At 48.3% G+C, this 18,108-nt stretch overlaps 1 protein-coding gene across 1 annotated transcript; it reads left to right on the top strand.

The window, feature by feature from the left end:
• Positions 1–799: 799 nt before the first annotated feature.
• On the top strand, positions 800–17,572 carry CXCL12 (C-X-C motif chemokine ligand 12). The gene is made up of 5 exons (XM_069796563.1): positions 800–961; positions 6,234–6,351; positions 10,344–10,430; positions 14,120–14,217; positions 16,090–17,572. The coding sequence occupies exons 1-5, from the start codon at positions 901–903 to the stop codon at positions 16,119–16,121; spliced, it is 396 nt and encodes a 131-aa protein (XP_069652664.1). The 5' UTR covers positions 800–900; the 3' UTR covers positions 16,122–17,572.
• The last annotated feature ends 536 nt before the right edge of the window (positions 17,573–18,108 follow it).

Genomic DNA, 18,108 nt, shown 5'->3' with positions numbered 1-18,108 from the left:
GGGTAAGCGGTACCCCTCAGACCTCCGGGCTCTGCAGAGCTATAGGGGCTTTCAGCCGAGGTGCCAGGGAGCCCGGCGGCATCTGCAATACAAAGGAGGCGAAATGCGGCAGCGAATGTACAACTGGGTTCAGCTAATACGGGGAGAAGGTGGTGTTTCGAGCCCGGCGTGCAGAGGCAAAACCTGAAAGCCTCCCTCTCTCTTTTTGCGCCCCCCCCCGCCCAAATCCCCAGATAAACTTCTGGGAAGATGCTTCGTGTGAGGCGCTGGATGTGATGCCCAGGGCGCCGGTGTAAATCTAGATTCGCGCGCACGGGAGTGAAGGGGGATTTTCCTCCTCTTCCCGGTGTGAATCCCGGCTCAGTCGTTACAGGGTACGTCCCCACAGCTGTCCCAGCTCCAGCAGCTCTGGTTCAAGAGCGGTGGGGCCGGCGCGCCCAGAAGGGACCGGGGCTGGCCCAGTTTGGTGAGGAAACTTTCTCGCCCCCGGCCCGGGCTGGATGGAGTGACCGTGATCGCCGCTCCCCGCAGCCCCAGCCGCCGGGCGGGCGGGACCCCCGCGGGGAGCGCACCGCCGCTGTCTCCCGCGGGGGGGGCTCGGGTCGCGGGGCTGCTGGGCCAAGCGCTGAGCCCGGGGGGGAAGGCTGCCGGCCTAACGGAGCGAAGAGCGGAGCCCTCGCTCTTTTGGTTCCTTTCCAGGCATTTTTAGCAGAGGAAGGATGTAATAACATGCCACGGGCAATAAATCATAGGCTAGCTACTCCCCCTGGCTCCCCTCCCCCAGCCCCGGCGGTCCCGGCCCCTCTATAGAGGGAGGGGAGGAGGGGACTCCAGCAGAGCGCCGCAGCCGCCGGGACGAGCAGTCCAGCGCCCGCCCCGCGCCCCGCCAGCCGCCCCAGCATGGACCTCCGAGCCCTGGCTCTGCTCGCCTTCGCCCTGGCCATCATCTCCCTCTCGGAGGGTAAGTGAGCTGCCGGGGCGATGCCGCCCCCCCGCCTGCTCGCCGCTCGCAGCGCTCCTGCCTGCGGGCGCCGGGGAGCCCGGCCGGGAGTTACGGTCCCGCGGAAATCCCCGCTCTTGCCCCCCCTCTCGCCGCAGCTCCCCCGCTGTCCCGGCTCCGGCTCCCGCCGCCGCTGAGATGTGCGCGTCTGGCGAGCCCCGGGCGATAGCGGTTGTGAGCTGGAAGCAGGCAGCCTCCCTCCCTCCCTCCCTCCCTCCTTCGCTCGCTCGCTCGCTTTTTTCAAAAGAAGGCTGGTCAAAGCGATCCGCTTTGCCAAACTTGTCCCAGATTGAAATCGGCTGGGGGAAGACTTTCAACAGCGCTCGGTCCGCAGGGAGGTGGTTTGCTTGCAAAATACGCATATCGGTTTCCCCTTTAAAAAGGCAGCCCTAAAAGTTACAAGAAATGAGAAACAGGCGGTCGTTCTGTTCCTTTTCTCTCGTCCGTCGTGATCTATCTTCCTTCGATCAGGGCAGAGCCGAGCCAAAGCGGTCGCTCAGCAGGCATTCACCGCACCCCCGGCGAGGGTGCACGGAGAGGTTTCGGGGCGGGGGGGCGGAGAGCTGCCCTGACGAGAGGTCTGGGGAAACGCGGGCTGGCAGCCGGCGAGCGCTGCCGCGGCGGCATTTGTCGCTAAGGCAGCGACACCGCGGCTGTCCTTCCCGCACCGCGCCGCGGCCGGCTCACGGCCGGCCGGCTCGCAGCCTCCCGCCCCACGCCGGGCCCCGCGGTCCTGCGCGTCACCCCCGGAGCCCGGCCGCAGCGGACGGCCCCGGAGACCGCGGCGACCTGCGGCTCTTGCTCCGCGGGCAGCGGGGAGCCCCGTGCCGCGGGCGTCCGGGGCAGCGGGGACCGCGCGGGGCAGCCGCACTCCCCACGCGTGCCGGGGCGGGGGTCCTGCCCGCAGCCTCTGGGCATCTCTCGGGCGCTCCTCCTGCGGCTGGCTTCTCGCCCGGCAGAGATTTGCCACCTTTTGTCCCCTCGTCGAAAGCTCGCGGCTAGGAAACGAGCGCCCTTTCAAGTCCTCCGCTCCCGTGTTATTCTCCCATTCTGGAGACCGAAACTTGGGTGCTCCCCACCCAGGGCGGCAGAGGATGCCCTCCGGTGCCCTCTTTGTTTAGCCTGAGAGAGTCGATCGCCTCCGATAATTTCGCCCATGCCTTTCCGCAGTACTGTCCCAGCAGCAGCCCCGTCCCGGCGAAGCGCACAAAAAGCCAGCACGGAGCAAGCACTGACCCAGAGAGGCCCCGACAGGCAGACCCGGCCAGGTGGGCTCAGGCCCCCGCCGCTTACGCCAGCCCCGGCCCCTCGCCCCCCGCCGCCGCCAGCCCCCCGCCCCGCGGAGCGCACATCGCCCGAGGGGTGCCCGGGTACCCGGAGCAGGCTCCCCTCGCCTCTGCAGGCCGGTGTGGGTCTGCAGCGAGCTGGGGGAGCTTTGCCGGCCCGCACCGGCTCTGCGACCCGGACCGGAGGGGCGGGAGTGGGGGGCCGGGGGCTCAGGGGCTCTCCCTCTCCTCGCCTCCCCTCCGGCAGCGCTTAACGCAGGGCTGGCAGGCGGGCAGAGCTGCCCGGCTGCACCTCGCTTTGCTCCCTGCGCGGCAGCGCTCCTTAGCCGGCAGCAAACGGCAGCGGGTAACTTTATGGCAGGGTAAGCGTGTCGGGACCTGGCTACCTGAGTAAGGAAACGGCTTAAAAGGGTTAGAGAAAAACTAGCGACAGAATCCCACCGGCTTGCAGTGATAAGAGTGAAGGTTTTTGCCTACTTCTTTGCATGTCACATAGTGCTCTCAACCTTGATCCAGATGAGGGCTTGCAGGGCTACCTTGCCCCGGAGGGCAGGTGAGCTCTGAATCCTTCCTAGCCACCCTGGTAAAGCTGTATCTGCCTATCACGGCCTCACTTCCCAGGGAAATGGAGCTGTTCTAGTCTTAAAAGGTTGCCAGCCCTCTCCTGATATTGGCAAATGCACCCCTGGATGAAAGGCGTAGAATGATGCTTCCATCAAACGTTTTGTCTGTTCATGCCCAGCCTGCTTGCCTGGATATAGCTTCCCTCTCCATTCAAGCACCCCGAGCTTCACAGCCAGCACAGCAAGTTACTGTAACTTCACAGCAGAACTCTCAACTCTCTTGTTTCCTTACTGTCCACTTCCAGTGTGGATAAGGCAAGGCAGATCCCTATGGGGTGAAACAGGTATTGTCCAGCATTGACAAGTGGCCAGCCTGTGAGGGAGGTTTTTGTGAGCGCTTTGTCTCTAGAGAGAATTTGCCAGCAACAGTGGGTGTTCAGAGCCAACCGAACTCATCTTGGAGTTAGAAAACAGTAAAACTATTTCTTATTTAAAAACCCCAAACCCAAGAACCCTTTGAACCCTTCTAGTCGAGACCAAAAGAGGTGTTTTCTTTTTCTTTTCATCTAAGGAAATAAGGCTGAAGGAATGACATTGAGATGTCTAAATAGTGTCTGGCTCTTCTGTAACTTTTGACTATATTCACCTATTTTAACCAAATGTGTCAGACAGATAAAGGTCTCAAAAGCTGTATGTACCATCAGTTTCATGAAAACTGGTGTTTTCATGTAACAGTGTGATTAACAGACTATACTAATTGGTCCTACGAGCGAATGGCTTCAGCTTGTGCTCAGTGTTTATTAGGCAGCAGAGAGCCCACAAAGCATTAACTCCTGCGGTACAAATCTGTAGAATAATTGGCTTAATCAGCTCTACTGTGCATGGAACAATTTGTTTCAAATTTTGAAATGAGGTAAGGAAGGTGTTTGTAAGCCTCAGAGTAAGACCAGAAATGTCCCCTTCCCAAATTATGGCCCCCAAATGGCCCCTTCCCTCTCCTACTGTAGGATGAAAGGGGTTCATGTGTTCGGATGTGCCTCATGCACTAGTTTTCCCTGGGTTTCAGCCTTGCTGAGAGCAGGGTGAGCCATAGACAAGCTCTCAGAGCCAGAGTGCTGGAGGGGCAGTGGCAGGAGAGATTGGTTCCCCATTAGTGATGCTGAGAGCTGACCCGGTTGGTGCCTGTACTGCCACTCCATGGTGCTCAGCGCCTGTTGCTGATCACCAAGCAAGGGGCACAGGAACACCAAAGGAATTCTTGTGCTGGGAGGGGAGTTGTCATTCCACCTTGCGTTGGGGTGACAGAAGAACACTGAATGCTGGGGCTTCCCCTCTTCCTTGTTGTGCTGGATGCCCTTTCTTGGGCAGGAAGCAACTTTGGGACTCATGGACGTGTTAGTCATGGTTAAACTTTCTCTGCCCCTGATTTCAAGTGGTATGGGTTTGAAAGTCCCTCCCCCAGTCTCAGAAAGGACAGGATTGCATTCTCAGATCATAGAACAGTTCCATCTCTCACATGTTTTTTAGGGTAAAGCTTGCTTAAACTTTGTTGGTACAAGCTTGCAGAGACACTTCCCCTGCAGCTGTGCTGAGCGTTGTATGACTGCATTCAATTTCAGCCTCCCTTTCCAATACAAATGCACTGATACGTAGCTACGAGGCACAGATTTGCAGTGGGAAATCCTAGTGCCTTTCTCCCTCCTTTCCACTTGAGCACTGGTCAGTCTTGGGCATGTTCATGAGGCTCACCCTGCATCCCTCCTTCCTCCTCCCCCCGCAGATGGGAGCTTCTCCCATTTATTAACTCATAGATGATATCACTGTTTAGACTGCCATAAAACTGATAGAAAAAGTCCTCCAATTTTGTTAATTTATGGTCCAGATCCTGCTGTGAATCTGGAGGAACTCTGCTCCCACTGATGAATTCATCTCTGCCCATCTGCCTGTGGGATCTGATTCTGGCTCATCACTTGGTAGAGGCACTTGGAAAAAAGGGTTTTCCCTCCTGAGGACAGGGTAATTTCACAGTGTTGTCTGGGGTTATAAGTGCTAGAGACAGTCATTGGTAAATGTGCAATGTATGCAGATCAGCTGCACCTTGAAAAGCTGCCTCTTTTCTCACCTTCCTAGACGGCAGTTTAGGGATTCCAAGCCTTTCCCTGCTCTTTAGCTCTCCATCTGCCTGTAAGGGAACTGGGTTTGGATGCTGCAAGTGCTCCTGTATGGCTAAATAAACAGGGCGGCAGATTGCCACGTGGGATCTAAAGCTCTGTCAGATATAGATCTAACCATCTACAGCATGAGCCAGACCTTATGGGTTAGGTGTATGAATTGAATTCCTCCCAGAGGCTAAAAACTACTCCACTAGGAAGTTGTTTAAAATCTTAGGCAGGTCCTTCTAGATTTCCAGTCAAGGCTTCTGTGTTTGTATTTTAGCGTGCATGGAGCTTTGAAGCTTACACACAGCGTGAGGACCTTATTTATGTGCACTTGGTTGCCAGCAATTAAGCTCTCCCACGGAGAAATCAGGCAGCAGGACCGTGGTGAGCGCCAGGCTGCTTTTCTCACTTCTGCATGTATATACATGGCTGATTTTTAGCCTAGGGGGCTAAATTCTGTCCCTAGTGATGCCAGTGACAAAACCCTCATCCAGTCTGGTGGTCCCTGATTAGTATATGGAGAGCGCACTGCCTGATAACTCTCCTTGATTGCCGTTACTTTGCCACGGGCTGGGACTTCAAAAGACTCCAAATCTCTCCTGCAAAACCACTGTGATCTCGCATCTCTGAGTCGCACCTCCTTGCGCGAATATCTTGGCTGGGAGTAAAGGTTGGCTGTAGTGGGGAAAGGTCAGCCGCTGGGCCCTGGGAAAGCCTGAAAGACTCAGGGCTTTTCTGTAGCCAGTAAGTCCCCCGTGAAAAGCCTGCACCTGAGCCGAGCCGTTTTGATCTGAACTCTTTGGAATTCGTCTCTTTCTTCTGGCTACCTTCTAATTTGGCCTCGGGTCAAAATCATTTGACGAGAACAACACTGGGGACAAGTGCCCCCTCTTTTGGCCTTTATCTTGTCTAATTACCAGGAGCATCCCTGCACAATGGAGTGGCTCCTTATGCTAATCTCTTCTTCTTTACTTATCTCTATTTTCTCGCCCTCTTCTTTTGTCTTCCAAAATCCCACGCACCATTATTGAAAGACTGGGTACTGGGGTAAAAGGATTGTGCTGTGAGCTGTGGGCAAATGCTCTCCCAAAACTACAGCTTTTCTATTGCTTTTTTTTCACCTGCCTAGTTGCAGGGAGTTTCTGTCAGCCCAGGTCTCTGTATCTGTGTTGCTGACCAGGAGCAAGAGGGAGTAACGTGTCCTTTCTCTCCCCATGTCCCGCAGAGAAACCCGTCAGCCTGACTTACCGATGCCCCTGTCGATTCTACGAGAGCAACGTGGCAAGAGCCAACATTAAGCACCTCAAAATCCTCTCCACACCCAACTGCTCACTTCAGATTGTGTAAGTCTCTTAGTCTTTTCAGCTGGGTGCAAGTCTCAGGTGTCAAAAACAAGAGTCACACAGCTGGTTCCAGCTTAGGTGGCTGCAATTCGGTCTGTGTCCTGCCATGATTTCCAATTCACCGCTTCACCCCATGTGTCAGATACAGCTGGACCCTGCTTTACCCCACACATAGAAGCCCAGCTAGATGTTTCCCAGCTGTGTTCTACCTCTGTGATCTCCCTGTGACTATGTGATCCCATGTCCTATTCCCCCATGGGTATGTGAGCAGGAATGTCAGATAGGCTGTCCATTGCCTTGGACGTGGAACTTGACACCTTGAGGAAAAGACTTTACAGTGGTCTGAGTCTTCTAATGCTCCACTTCTCTACAGAGAGGAGCTAAACAAGCAAAAGGAATTCCTGGATTTCGTGTTGCCTCCACAGGAGGTACAGACCCTAAACATGTGCTGGCCTGATCTAGGGACACACTTACCAGGCAGTGACTGACTCCGGTAACTCACAGGTCACAGCAGGACAGAAATTATGGGTTTCTAATGGAAAATAACTCTTCATTTTTGCTGAAAAAGAAACACTGATTTTCAGGAAAAATGGGATTGTAGATTTGTGTGTGCATGTGTGTGTTCTTAGGAAGGTCTTTTTGGTTCATTTGTTCATGGGTGACCCCCTCCCTCCTCTCCCCAAATTCAAAATCTTCAGAAGAAGAAAAATAGCATTCATCTTTTCATTGCAAGGCAGCCTTACTACTATCAACCTCTGTTGATCTCTGTAAGAGGATCTCAGTGACTAGATTGGGTTTCTGTGCAGTGCTCCCATCGCTAGGTCTGTCTTCGATCCATGTCGAGCTCTTCCAGTTGTAACTCAAATGCTGTAGAAATCCATTCCTTGTCATCCAAAATAGTTCCGCACACAGAAAACTGATGTGGTTTCATGAGATTTCTCAGGAATGTACAGATATATTGAAGAGCACGTATCCATTCATTAACCAGTTTTTAGTCATATGTTTTTTTTCTTTTTTAAACCACTCTGGGTAGATCATACACATTTTCTCATGTGTGATTCTGCCTTAGGATTTGGTGGAGGACAGTGAGAAAAATGTAAGCTTCAGCTGAGAAATAATTTCCTTTCACAAAAATGGCAAAACCAGCTGTGACTAACTCTGATCTCTACCTATAAACAGTTTTGGAGGCAAGCATCCAAAATGCAATAGCGTATGGATTTGTGCTCTGGGACTGTCAATGGATGTCATAAGGGTCCCAGCACTAAGGGTTTGTAGAGGATTTGGAATTTTCTGGAGTAGTTTCAAGAAAATGACAGGCATTTAAGACAGGATATAGTATACATTTTATCTCTTAATTAACGTGGGATCATAGTCATTGGAGATAGGTAAGAGCATGAAATGCAGAAACACAGACAACTCATGTTCTTACTCCTGACCCAAATGTGTTTGTTTGCAATGTGATTTAGTGGCACACAGAACACATGAACCTTTAAAAAATAACAAAGTAAAAAGTACCTTACTTTAAAAAGTGAGGTACTTAAAAACTTACCTCCAAATACTGCTGAAACATCATGAGTTCAAACTAAGTCTTTATCGAAACAGAAACTGAAATGGAATCAAAACTAACATACAAATTTCTCATCTCGATGGTTTTAAGCACACTGTGAATTTAGTGGATATGCATTATACAGTGAAGGTGTAAGTAACTTAAAAGCTACTGTTTTCAGGAATAGAGAATCTCAGTGAAATCATATTGTTTCAAGGAAAGATTTTGTATTTTTTTTTGCACAAGTGCATTCCCCTTTATGGTTGAGGGGAATTGTACCTGAACAAAAAGCCTAAGAGCAAGCTTTTGTCTTTGGTTCTATTGCAAGTCATCTCTCCAAATCCAGAAATCTCCTCTGTCAAAGTCTGCTTGTACAAAGCCCGCCCTAAATTCCCTGCTTTTCAGTACAGGGAAATAGGCATTTTTAGCATGCAATTAATTACATCCTAAAGCAGACACCTAAACCAGTTCAGATTAACACTCCATACAGTTACCTAGGTCTCTGCTGTGACTGTACAAGGAGCAGGACCTGACAGGCTCAGAAATAAATGTCTAAAACAAGCAGTGTCTTAATATTAGGATATTCCTAATGAGAGGAATTCCATTGCATGTGGCTGGAGGCTGGTTACGTGTGCTTTTGGTTCTGTACCCTGCGAGACCAGCTCAAGAGTTCCCAGGCATTGCTAACATCAGCAAATCCATTTTTACTCTCTGTTGGTATCACTTCACTGGAAATACTCCAGCTTGGCACTGCTGTAAGGGAAATATGAATTAGGCCCATTTATCTCTTTATTGGCGCAGGGCTTGCAAGACTGGATCTTTGATGTGTTTATGTTACAACTGTGTTGTTGCATAACTTCAGACAAGGAAGCCTTTTTGACCTGTTAATTCTTACGCCATAGTTTTATATTCTGCAGATTTAATTTTATAAAGTGGGGAACATTTTGGCTTCAATCCAGCAAAATGCTTAAACAAGTACTGAACTTATTCCTATGGGTATTTCCATGAAATTGCTGTTCTTGGCATTTTTGCATGGCAGGCAGACTATTTAAGGGGAAATTTCTGAGCAGCTGAGGCAGAGGCAGGTTGCTTTGGGGAAGCAAGGGGGAGGTCACAGCACTCTCGAGAGGCCCCAAGATCCCTGGAGGGTGAGACCTCTGATGCCGGTGAAAAGCTATTTGTACTGCTTCTGTATGAAAGATGCAGATAGCCCAAATGCCAAATTCACACAGAATTCAAACTAGCTAAACAGTCTGGTGTGGAAAGTGCGGCTTGGACATCCAGGAGAAACCCCTCAGGGGGTTTCTGCTTTTGTTTCCAGTGCTGAGTGAATACAGGAGGGAAAACTTGCCTCTGGCACTATGGTACTTCCAGTTGTCTTCCTGCCTGCAACCTGTTAGTTCAGTCTTGTATAAAACAAAAAGCTAAGGAGTGACGAGACCCTTTCAGAATGTCCAAGAGGTATGGTTTGGTGTCGGTCCTCAAAACCTGTGAAACTTCAGTTTTGGGTTGAATCTGAAAGCGGTTCTTAATTAATTCCTTGCAAAAATGACCTATATTTACCATATTAATATTTCCAAAAGAAATCTAGCTGTTGTTGCCACTGAACTGGCAGCCCAGCTGTGAATTGGAAAACTTAGATTTGAATTCTGTATCTGTCCAACCACCTCATGCATTCCAGTACAGACCATAAGAATCAGCATCAGAGGAGGCAGATAGTACCAGTGTGTCGTGGTTTAACCCCAGCCAGCAACTAAGCACCACGCAGCCGCTCACTCACTCCCCCCCCATCCAGTGGGATGGGGGAGAAAATCAGGAAAAGAAGTAAAACTCCTGGGTTGAGATAAGAACGATTTAATAGAACAGAAAAGAAGAGACTAATAATGATAATGATAACACTAATAAAATGACAACAGTAGTAATAAAAGGATTGAAATGTACAAATGATGCGCAGGGCAATTGCTCACCACCCGCCGACCGACACCCAGCCAGTCCCCAAGCGGCGAATCCCTGCCCCCACTTCCCAGTTCCTAAACTAGATGGGACGTCACATGGTATGGAATACACTGTTGGCCAGTTTGGGTCAGGTGCCCTGGCTGGGCATGAGAAGCTGAAAAATCCTTGACTGTAGTCTAAACACTACTGAGCAACAACTGAAAACATCAGTGTTATCAACATTCTTCACATACTGAACTCAAAACATAGCACTGTACCAGCTACTAGGAAGACAGCTAACTACATCCCAGCTGAAACCAGGACACAGTGCTTTGAAACCAGGGACATTTACAATAGGTGCCTTGAGGATGACGGGGATAACCCATCCTCTTCATGGGTTAACTGAGAGCAGCACTGACACCCAAAGAAAATAAGGCATCCAGGGTGGATGGTGGGTGTGGGCTGAGGAGCGTTGCACACTAGACTCACTCTGACTTTTCTCCTTTGGCAGTGCAAGGCTCAAGAGCAACAGCAAGCAAGTGTGCATTGATCCCAAGTTAAAGTGGATCCAGGAATATCTGGAGAAAGCTTTAAACAAGTAAGGCAAGAGACAAATGGACTTAACAGCTAACATCCCAAGTTATTAAAGGGTAGAACGTTAAGGGCTGGCTTTTACCATGTGGACAAAGCACTCGTGGAATCAGATATTGTTTTGAAGATGGGTTTGGAGTTGACCTAGTCTGTATAAAAACGACAGCTTCTAGTATATCCTAAATGTTAATCTAAGAATTTTGCCAGGGTTTGAGGCAAAACCTATCCTAATGAATCTGTTCTGGGGTCCCCAACTCATCCTCTTTTAAAAAAAGCCGTTCTCCCAAGGAAAAGGCTTCCTTTATGTCCCCCCTTCCCCAAGCCAAACTACTTACTTCAGAATCTATATCGTTCCAGTTTCTTTGAAGCCCCTTCTCCATGTTACACTGGGGGTCTGTTTGCACAGGCAGCTGAGGCCTAGGGGGTCTTGGTGCTAAAAATTGTTTCTCTGCTGGCCAGTGTGGAGCGCTATTAATATCGGCCAAGGCAAGGTGCGCTGCCATGAATAAGGGTCTCCCAGAAGGCCAGAGGAACACCAGCCATACTTGGCAAATTCAGACTTTTAAAATCTATTTTTATTCCCCTTGAAAGTGGGTGATCATGGCTACTCTGAGGTGGACCCAACCTATCTCAGTTCAATTTTACCATGAGCAAGAGCAGCACAGAGAACATTTCTGTGTTGAGTTGCAGGGGAGGGCTCCAGCCTTCCTGGGATGGAAGATGAGACAAGTGATGGTACAAAGCATTTCCTTGCTTGCCCAGAGCCCTGGGCTGCGGTTGATCCAGCAGCGGCATTTTGGCCAACAAGCCTACCTGTGCACTCAGTATCCCTCCCACCCTTGCCACCACATTCCCACCCGTCAGTAACTGGCTGTAACCGTACTGAACCTTGCCCCCTCCTGCATCTGTAGGGTAAAGGCAGGGCTGGAATCCAGTCATTTGCAAAAGCAATGCATTCTTGGAGAAGTGTGGAGAAGGGTATGGCCCAGGGGCAGATGTGAGGCAGTATGGGTAGCTGAATGCCCTCCGCTGTTTGCTTTGTAAACGCATCTGCCAAACAAGAGGTAGAGTTAAAAAAAAAATAGTCATCTTTGTTCCCTTGTGTTTTTACAATAAGCAAGGGGAAAAATGCTACCAGAAGTAGAGAGATTCCTCCCTGTGTTCCTTTTGGGACCACACTGGGGCCAAGAGTGAGGAGGAGGAGGGAAGGGAGCCAGCTAAGAAACTGACTTTGATTCCAGCCCTGACAGCTCTTCCCATCTCATCTGATGCTCAGTGCCTTCTTGCTGCCAGCACTCAGCCCTCTTGTCCTTTGGGCAAATTCTCTGTAGAGGTAATCCAGGTTAACGCTGCCAGGATGACTTTGGATTTAGGGACAACTGAACCTAGGAGCAGGATGTGGCCCATGCTGTCTAGGGGCTCCAGCTACTTTGTTTTCCAACTTGGGAAAATCTTCAAGCCCCTGCCTAAGTTTCTGTTTGCTGTCATCCCCAATGAAGCCCTTGGTGCTGTTCGTAAGACCTGAAACTTAGGCGGCACTTAAGAAGTAGGGTTGGGCAAATGTGATTATGTGCTCAGGTCCTGCCTGTCTGCCTTAGGGGAACAACTCATCTGGAACATGTTCTGCTCTCACTTCCACTAGTGAAGATCTGGGGCCAGCTCTACTGAAACCAGTGAGCCTGTGCCTGATCTCCACCCAGATTCTGGGTTTTGTTTACCTAACACTAATCCAGAAGCAATTCTGCTAATTTGGTGGATTTCATCCTGGTTTACATTGAGTAACAGAAGAGAATTTGGTCCCAGCTCTATGAAATAAGATGACAGAAAGCATATATCTCCATCACCTAATCCTGTAATCATGGCTTGTTTTCATTTTCCAACTAGTAATGCTAGCACCAGTGGCATTTTCACGCTCTGCAGACAGTCAGAGCTCTGTCTGTAGCATTTTCACAAGGCATGTTTTTGATATATTTTAGTGCACAGCTTTGACTTCTTCAATGAAATGTACTTTGGAATATATTTATAGCGCATCAAACAATTCATATATTTGAATTGGAGCCATATGAATGTTGGTAGTTTAAAACACCGATATCCCTCTAAACTACTAACAGCTTGTAAAATAAATCTATATAGATCTATAAATGTTAATGTAGCTATCAATTTCAATCAGCCATATATTATATTTTTTCACTTGTACTGAAATTGTATGAAATGTGACATTACCCTATATGCACTAGCAATAAAATGGCTAATTGTTTCATGTTATGAAAACCCAATTGTACATGGGAATTTATTTTTCTGGAATAAAATCAATACGTTTTTTAGAAAGGGCTCTTGTAATTGCTTAAGTAAAATCCAAACTGTCAAGTCATCTTGATCTATACCAGTGCTTCAATACGAGAGTATCTTCTGTGTTATGATCTGCAGCTAAGGACAAGGAAAAGTTCATAGAATATAGTAGTCCAATACAGTTGATTGTGAAACCAGAGATGGTTTTTGGTAGGGAATTATTCTGCTCACTAATTCTGCTTAGTCTTTATTATTGCTTTATATTCATCACATCTCCATGTAATAGACACTTATGGGACATCGGTAAAATACATTCAGGCTGTCAGGAATCCAAATTCCTTAACTGGCTTTAAAAATCATTGTGCAGCTGCTGTGGCCACCATCATTCAACATTCATCCATTTTATAGACAAGGGGCAAATCAGTCCTTTCTTGAAATAGCTAACAAATCCTTTATCGCTTCCAGGCAATTCCAGTCATCATTTACAGCACATTGACTGCCTTTCCCTTCTCCCTTCACACAAGGATATGCAAAATCAGGCCCTTGCGGAGTTAACAGAGCCCAAAATAAACAGAGACCAGCTTGTCCACTGTCATGTTAACCTAGTCCTACCTCAGAACTTCCCTCAGTCTGAGATGCTGGAGTCCATTAAGCTCAGCGGCTACTGCTGGCACAGACGAGAGAGCTGATGGATCTGGAGAAGATAACAAAGTCAAACAGGAAAAACCTTTCCCTTGAGCCCCCTGGGAGAAAGGAGGGGAAACTCCCAACTTCTAGGGGCTGGCTGTGATGGGAGCCAAACCCTGCTGCTGTCTTCCTACATGGTGTTTGTAAACCCCGGTGTGGCAGCTCTTCCTAATTTCTGACCTCATTTGCAATAAGGGCTGAAGTACAAGACGCTAGAACAACTACCTCCCGGCACTCCACTGTGCCGGGTGAATGCCCCACATGGTGGGGGATGATGTAGGCGGCTATCTTTACAGCCTTGCTTTAAGGCATCGAATGCCCACAAATCCCGTAGAGTAGCTGCTGGTTCTTGTTGATGTCAGTGGGAATGCTGGGTGGGAAGCCAGAAATCCAGCCCCCCTCTGCTCTGCTTTCATTGTACCTCAGTGGCTACCATGTGGATGGTGAGGCTCCTGGCTGACAAGTTCTGGCAGGTGTTTAGGGGGGGCTTTGGTGTTTTGGGAGAAAGAATTGTTCTGACCTCAGAATTTGCAAATGTCCTGTCACCAGGGCACTTTCATTTGCCTAGCATTCCTCTGAGGCAGAGGGTATATGAAAGGGGATGTTATCATCATTTGCACCCTGCCAGCAAAATGTGAAGGGACCATAGGATAAATGTGAATAAGGCCTTTGTATATGGATAATTTATGGCAGTCTTTTTGTATTTTTCTTTTAATTTAGACCACGTCATCGCACTCATAAAAAAAAGCAACAGAAGAAACGGGGCCCACTCTGCCCTTCCCGTGCAACATCAGTAAAGTCTCCAGGGAGAAAGAATGGTAGGAGGCATTAGTTTCTGAGCTGGGATACCTCAGGTTCAAGTCCCTGCTCTTCCACTGACCATCCTATGTGACCTTGGGCAAATATATTAGCCTATCCAGACCTCCATTTTTTTTCCCATATTTGTTGAGGGTAACATCTGTACCTTCCCTGCAAAGGAGTATTATATAGAAAAAAACTCTTCAAACAGGGGGAAAGTTCAGCCACAACAGAGGTGGGAAAATTTTGCCATTGTAGAAAATGGACACCCAAAGAGGCCAAAAGAACCCTGAAGCAAAGCCAAAGTAAAAAACAGGGTAAAGGTTTGGAAGCCCTATTTCTTTTGGCTGGCCATATTCCTCCAATACCAAACTGACAGAATTAAACTATAAATAAAGCTGTGAATTTGTCACTGGTGGTTTTTAACAACACATGCAGCACTGGGTGGTGACAACATAATTTGGTGCATTGGTGACTGGTTGACACCTCTCCTATGGGAGATGCTAGGCAAGTCCCAGAGAACCCTGTTACATATGTCAATGCTCTGGATGTCCCAGTTGTGTTTTTCCTACCAGGTGTGTCCTGCCTTTCTGCACCAAAAGAAGTAGGGTTACTAGTGTGGGATATTGGCAAAGATATCTTCAAAGAGGAAAATTTTGCTCATGGCTTAGTCATCCTCTCTATGCCTGGATGAGTTTTGCGAGGCTACCTTCACTGAGAGTAGTCACAACTGTCTCTGGCTGTGTCACACAGTCTTAGTTGTCCAGCAGACATTGAAAGGGATGTTTGTTCTGATCCTGTAGATGAGAAAAAACATCCTGGGACATCAGGGTTTTTGAATACCTGGTATTCACCCTCTGACACTTATAACTCAGCCTTCGTGACCTCGTCTAGCTTGCAAAAGGCTGATCAGCCTGGAGCAGGAGTCAGGGTCACTTCAGACAAAACCTGGAGGCCACCAGCACAGATTGGCTCCTTGTTCTGAGTGAACCCTGCACACAATACCCTTACACTTTGCTGTGATGCCTAACCCACCACTCCCTCTGGGTACCATGCTCAACACTGAGCATGGGAGACTCAATTTGTCTGCCTCCTACCCTGAGATCCCTACCCCTGCACTTAACGCCTCACACATCTACTGTGCAGCATGTGGGTGCTCGCCCTCCCTGTCGTGCCACCTTCACTGGGCAGCTGGTCACCACAAGCTGTGACGTGCTACCCAACTGCTCACGGCAGGTGAGGTCCCAGAGCTGGGAGGCCATGGGGATGGGTCCTGGCTGGGCAGCACACTTGGAGACCTCTGCTCTCCAGCCACACCACGGTGGGAGCTGAACACCAAGTGCAGAGCATGGGCTGTCCTCTGTGTTCCTCCATCCTCACAGAAACCTGGCACCCTGTGGAGCTGCAGTCCATGATCTCCAGCAGAGCTGTGGGGTAGGGGCAGGTAGAAGAGGTATTCCCAGTGCCACTTGCTGCACTACTGGGGCTGCTCACAAATGATTAATCCCTCCTTTCCCTGGTTTTTTTTTGGTTGTTTTTTTTTTTTCCCTTGAGTCTCTTTGCCCACTGATAATTCTCTGCTCTGGCTTTCAAGTCCAGAATAAGCTTCTTTGCCAACCTTCCTCCTATGTTAGCTCTGAACACCTTACTAACTGTGATGAGCACAACCTGCCCAAAATAACTCCCATTGCTGGGTTTGCCCTGCTGGGACCCAGTAGCTCCTTGTGGAGAACTTCCCCCAAAATGTTTGCCAAATACTAGTTGGAGGGGCTGCAAAAGAAATGCTTTTGGGTTAGCCCAGATGCAGATTTGCTATTTGACTAGGCCTGATATCAAAGCTTTTGCAACTGAAACAAACCTTAATAGTGTTTCACTCTGTTCTTCATCAACAGGAGGTTCAAGATGTAAGAGGCAAGCATTGTAAGCCGTCTACAGGATTTCTTACTGTAGGACCCAGAGAGCAGATAACCAGTATTAGGGAATGAATACATTTCACTGTTATCATGCAGCACAAAAGCAACGCTTCATGCATTTCCAAAGGTTTTTTTTTGTTTCGGATTTTGTTGTGGGGTTGGGTTTTGTTTTTGGGTTTTTTTGCACAAATTGGCTTGCTTTCACAGTGCTATTTTTATATAGTAAGATGTAACTATTTGAGAAAAATATGTTTTTATACAGGTTGGTTTATTACCTAGCACTGAGGGCAGATATGAATTTAAACTAACCCTATGTTATTATATAATATTTTACTTCCTTTGTTATGTAGAGGTCCTGCTTTATTTAACTTTCTTTTGGTTCATGCAAGTCTCCTGGAGTTTTAAACTTAGAAGGACATGAACTGTACAGTGCAATGATCTTGTGTAAGTAGTGGAGGAACTCCTTGCCTCCAGAAGTCATCGAGGCCAAGAACATAGGAAGGCTAAAAAGCATCAGACATTGATGAAAGTGAACAGCATTACCATGGGTGGCACTTATAGGTATTCTGGGTGAGGGATTAAACTCAGGGCTACAGGGCTAAAACTCTTCGCTGAGCTTTGGTGAAAGCTGCGAGCAGCTGGGTCAATGCACATCTGGTATTGCAAGGTGCTAGTACTTGGTTTGTAGTAGTTGTGTGTGTTAGGAGCCACAACACTTATTTGATGTCACCTGGCATTTCCTATGTTCCTGTGTTTCTGATGACAAATTTTAGCACAAAAAGGAATGGGTTATTAAAGGTCTAACCACACAATCATGTTGCAAGTTGCTGGAGGAGTCAGATATGCTGCCACGCAGGTGTCTCTTCCCACCCATCCACAGGAGATGGCTTCAGCTCGCCTGCCTTGCTTTGCACTGAAGTAGGCGGAGATGCATTCAGTGAGCCTTCACCAGCGATGCTGTAGCCTCAGCTACTGAATGGTCACATGTACCTGAGGGCAGTAACATCTTTGATTGCTCCGGAGATACCTAGAAGAGGATGTCTGGCCATATCTTTGGAGAAAAGAGATGCCTGGGGCAAGAGAGGGTCTGCCCAGTTTGCTGAAGGAGTGGTGTTTCTCAGGTGTGGAAATGAAGGCCAACACTCACTGTTCATCAGCTGTCATGGCCCTGTTTGCTGGTGAACAGGATAGCCTCTGGAATTTCCTTTGCAAAGTACACCCGGGGACAGGTACCACTTCTTGCACCAATCACCTCTCTCAGCCAGAAATTTCTTTCTCCCGATTCTTACCTGTATACACAATATCTTTGCTATATAGTCTATGGAAAGACACCTGCAGTACTGTAATAATCATGGTATGCTGGGCACTGGGATCCGGGGGGAAGCGTATTTGTGCAGCACAATGCTTGTGTTTGTATGTATCTGTGTATGTATTGTAAACAAAAAAATGTTTTAAGATTGTATTTTTTTTTTGATTGGGTTTCTTCAAAAGGAATCTTCCCTGCAGCCTGCGCTGGGAACACTGAAAGGGGTGTTTCACTAAGCACTCCTTTTTGTGGCAGGCATCTTTAGTGCCAAAGAGGCACTCTGGCTAGTCAGGGACTAGCTTATTTCCATGTGGATTCAGGTAAAAATCTTCTAAGTATTTTCCTTTCTGTGAAATAGTGCTATTATGGAGAGTGCATCAATTGGGACCATACCATCTCATTTGCTTTAAAGTAGAAACCAACTGCTGTGCCTAAAATGTCTGTGTGTGATTTTGACATTCCTTCTATTGTTATCATTACCAGCCTGGTGCTTTAAGTAGATTGTGTCTCTGTTTTGAAAGGTCTGGTACCACTGTACTTGATGAGAATTGGAGTGTTGATTTAATGTGAGTAGGATCAGATCCTCTCTTGTAAGGGTAAAGACAGAAATAACTTTTATGAGAAAACTAGAGTTTCTTGTATCTTCCCTGGACTGTTCTTTATATCCTAGGTTCCATCTCCTGTCCCCACAC

This window comes from Haliaeetus albicilla, chromosome 11 (genome assembly GCF_947461875.1).
Source record: "Haliaeetus albicilla chromosome 11, bHalAlb1.1, whole genome shotgun sequence".
Lineage (NCBI taxonomy): Eukaryota > Metazoa > Chordata > Aves > Accipitriformes > Accipitridae > Haliaeetus > Haliaeetus albicilla.
Note: the sequence above shows the minus strand (reverse complement) of the source record. Positions and strands in the feature narration are given on the sequence as shown.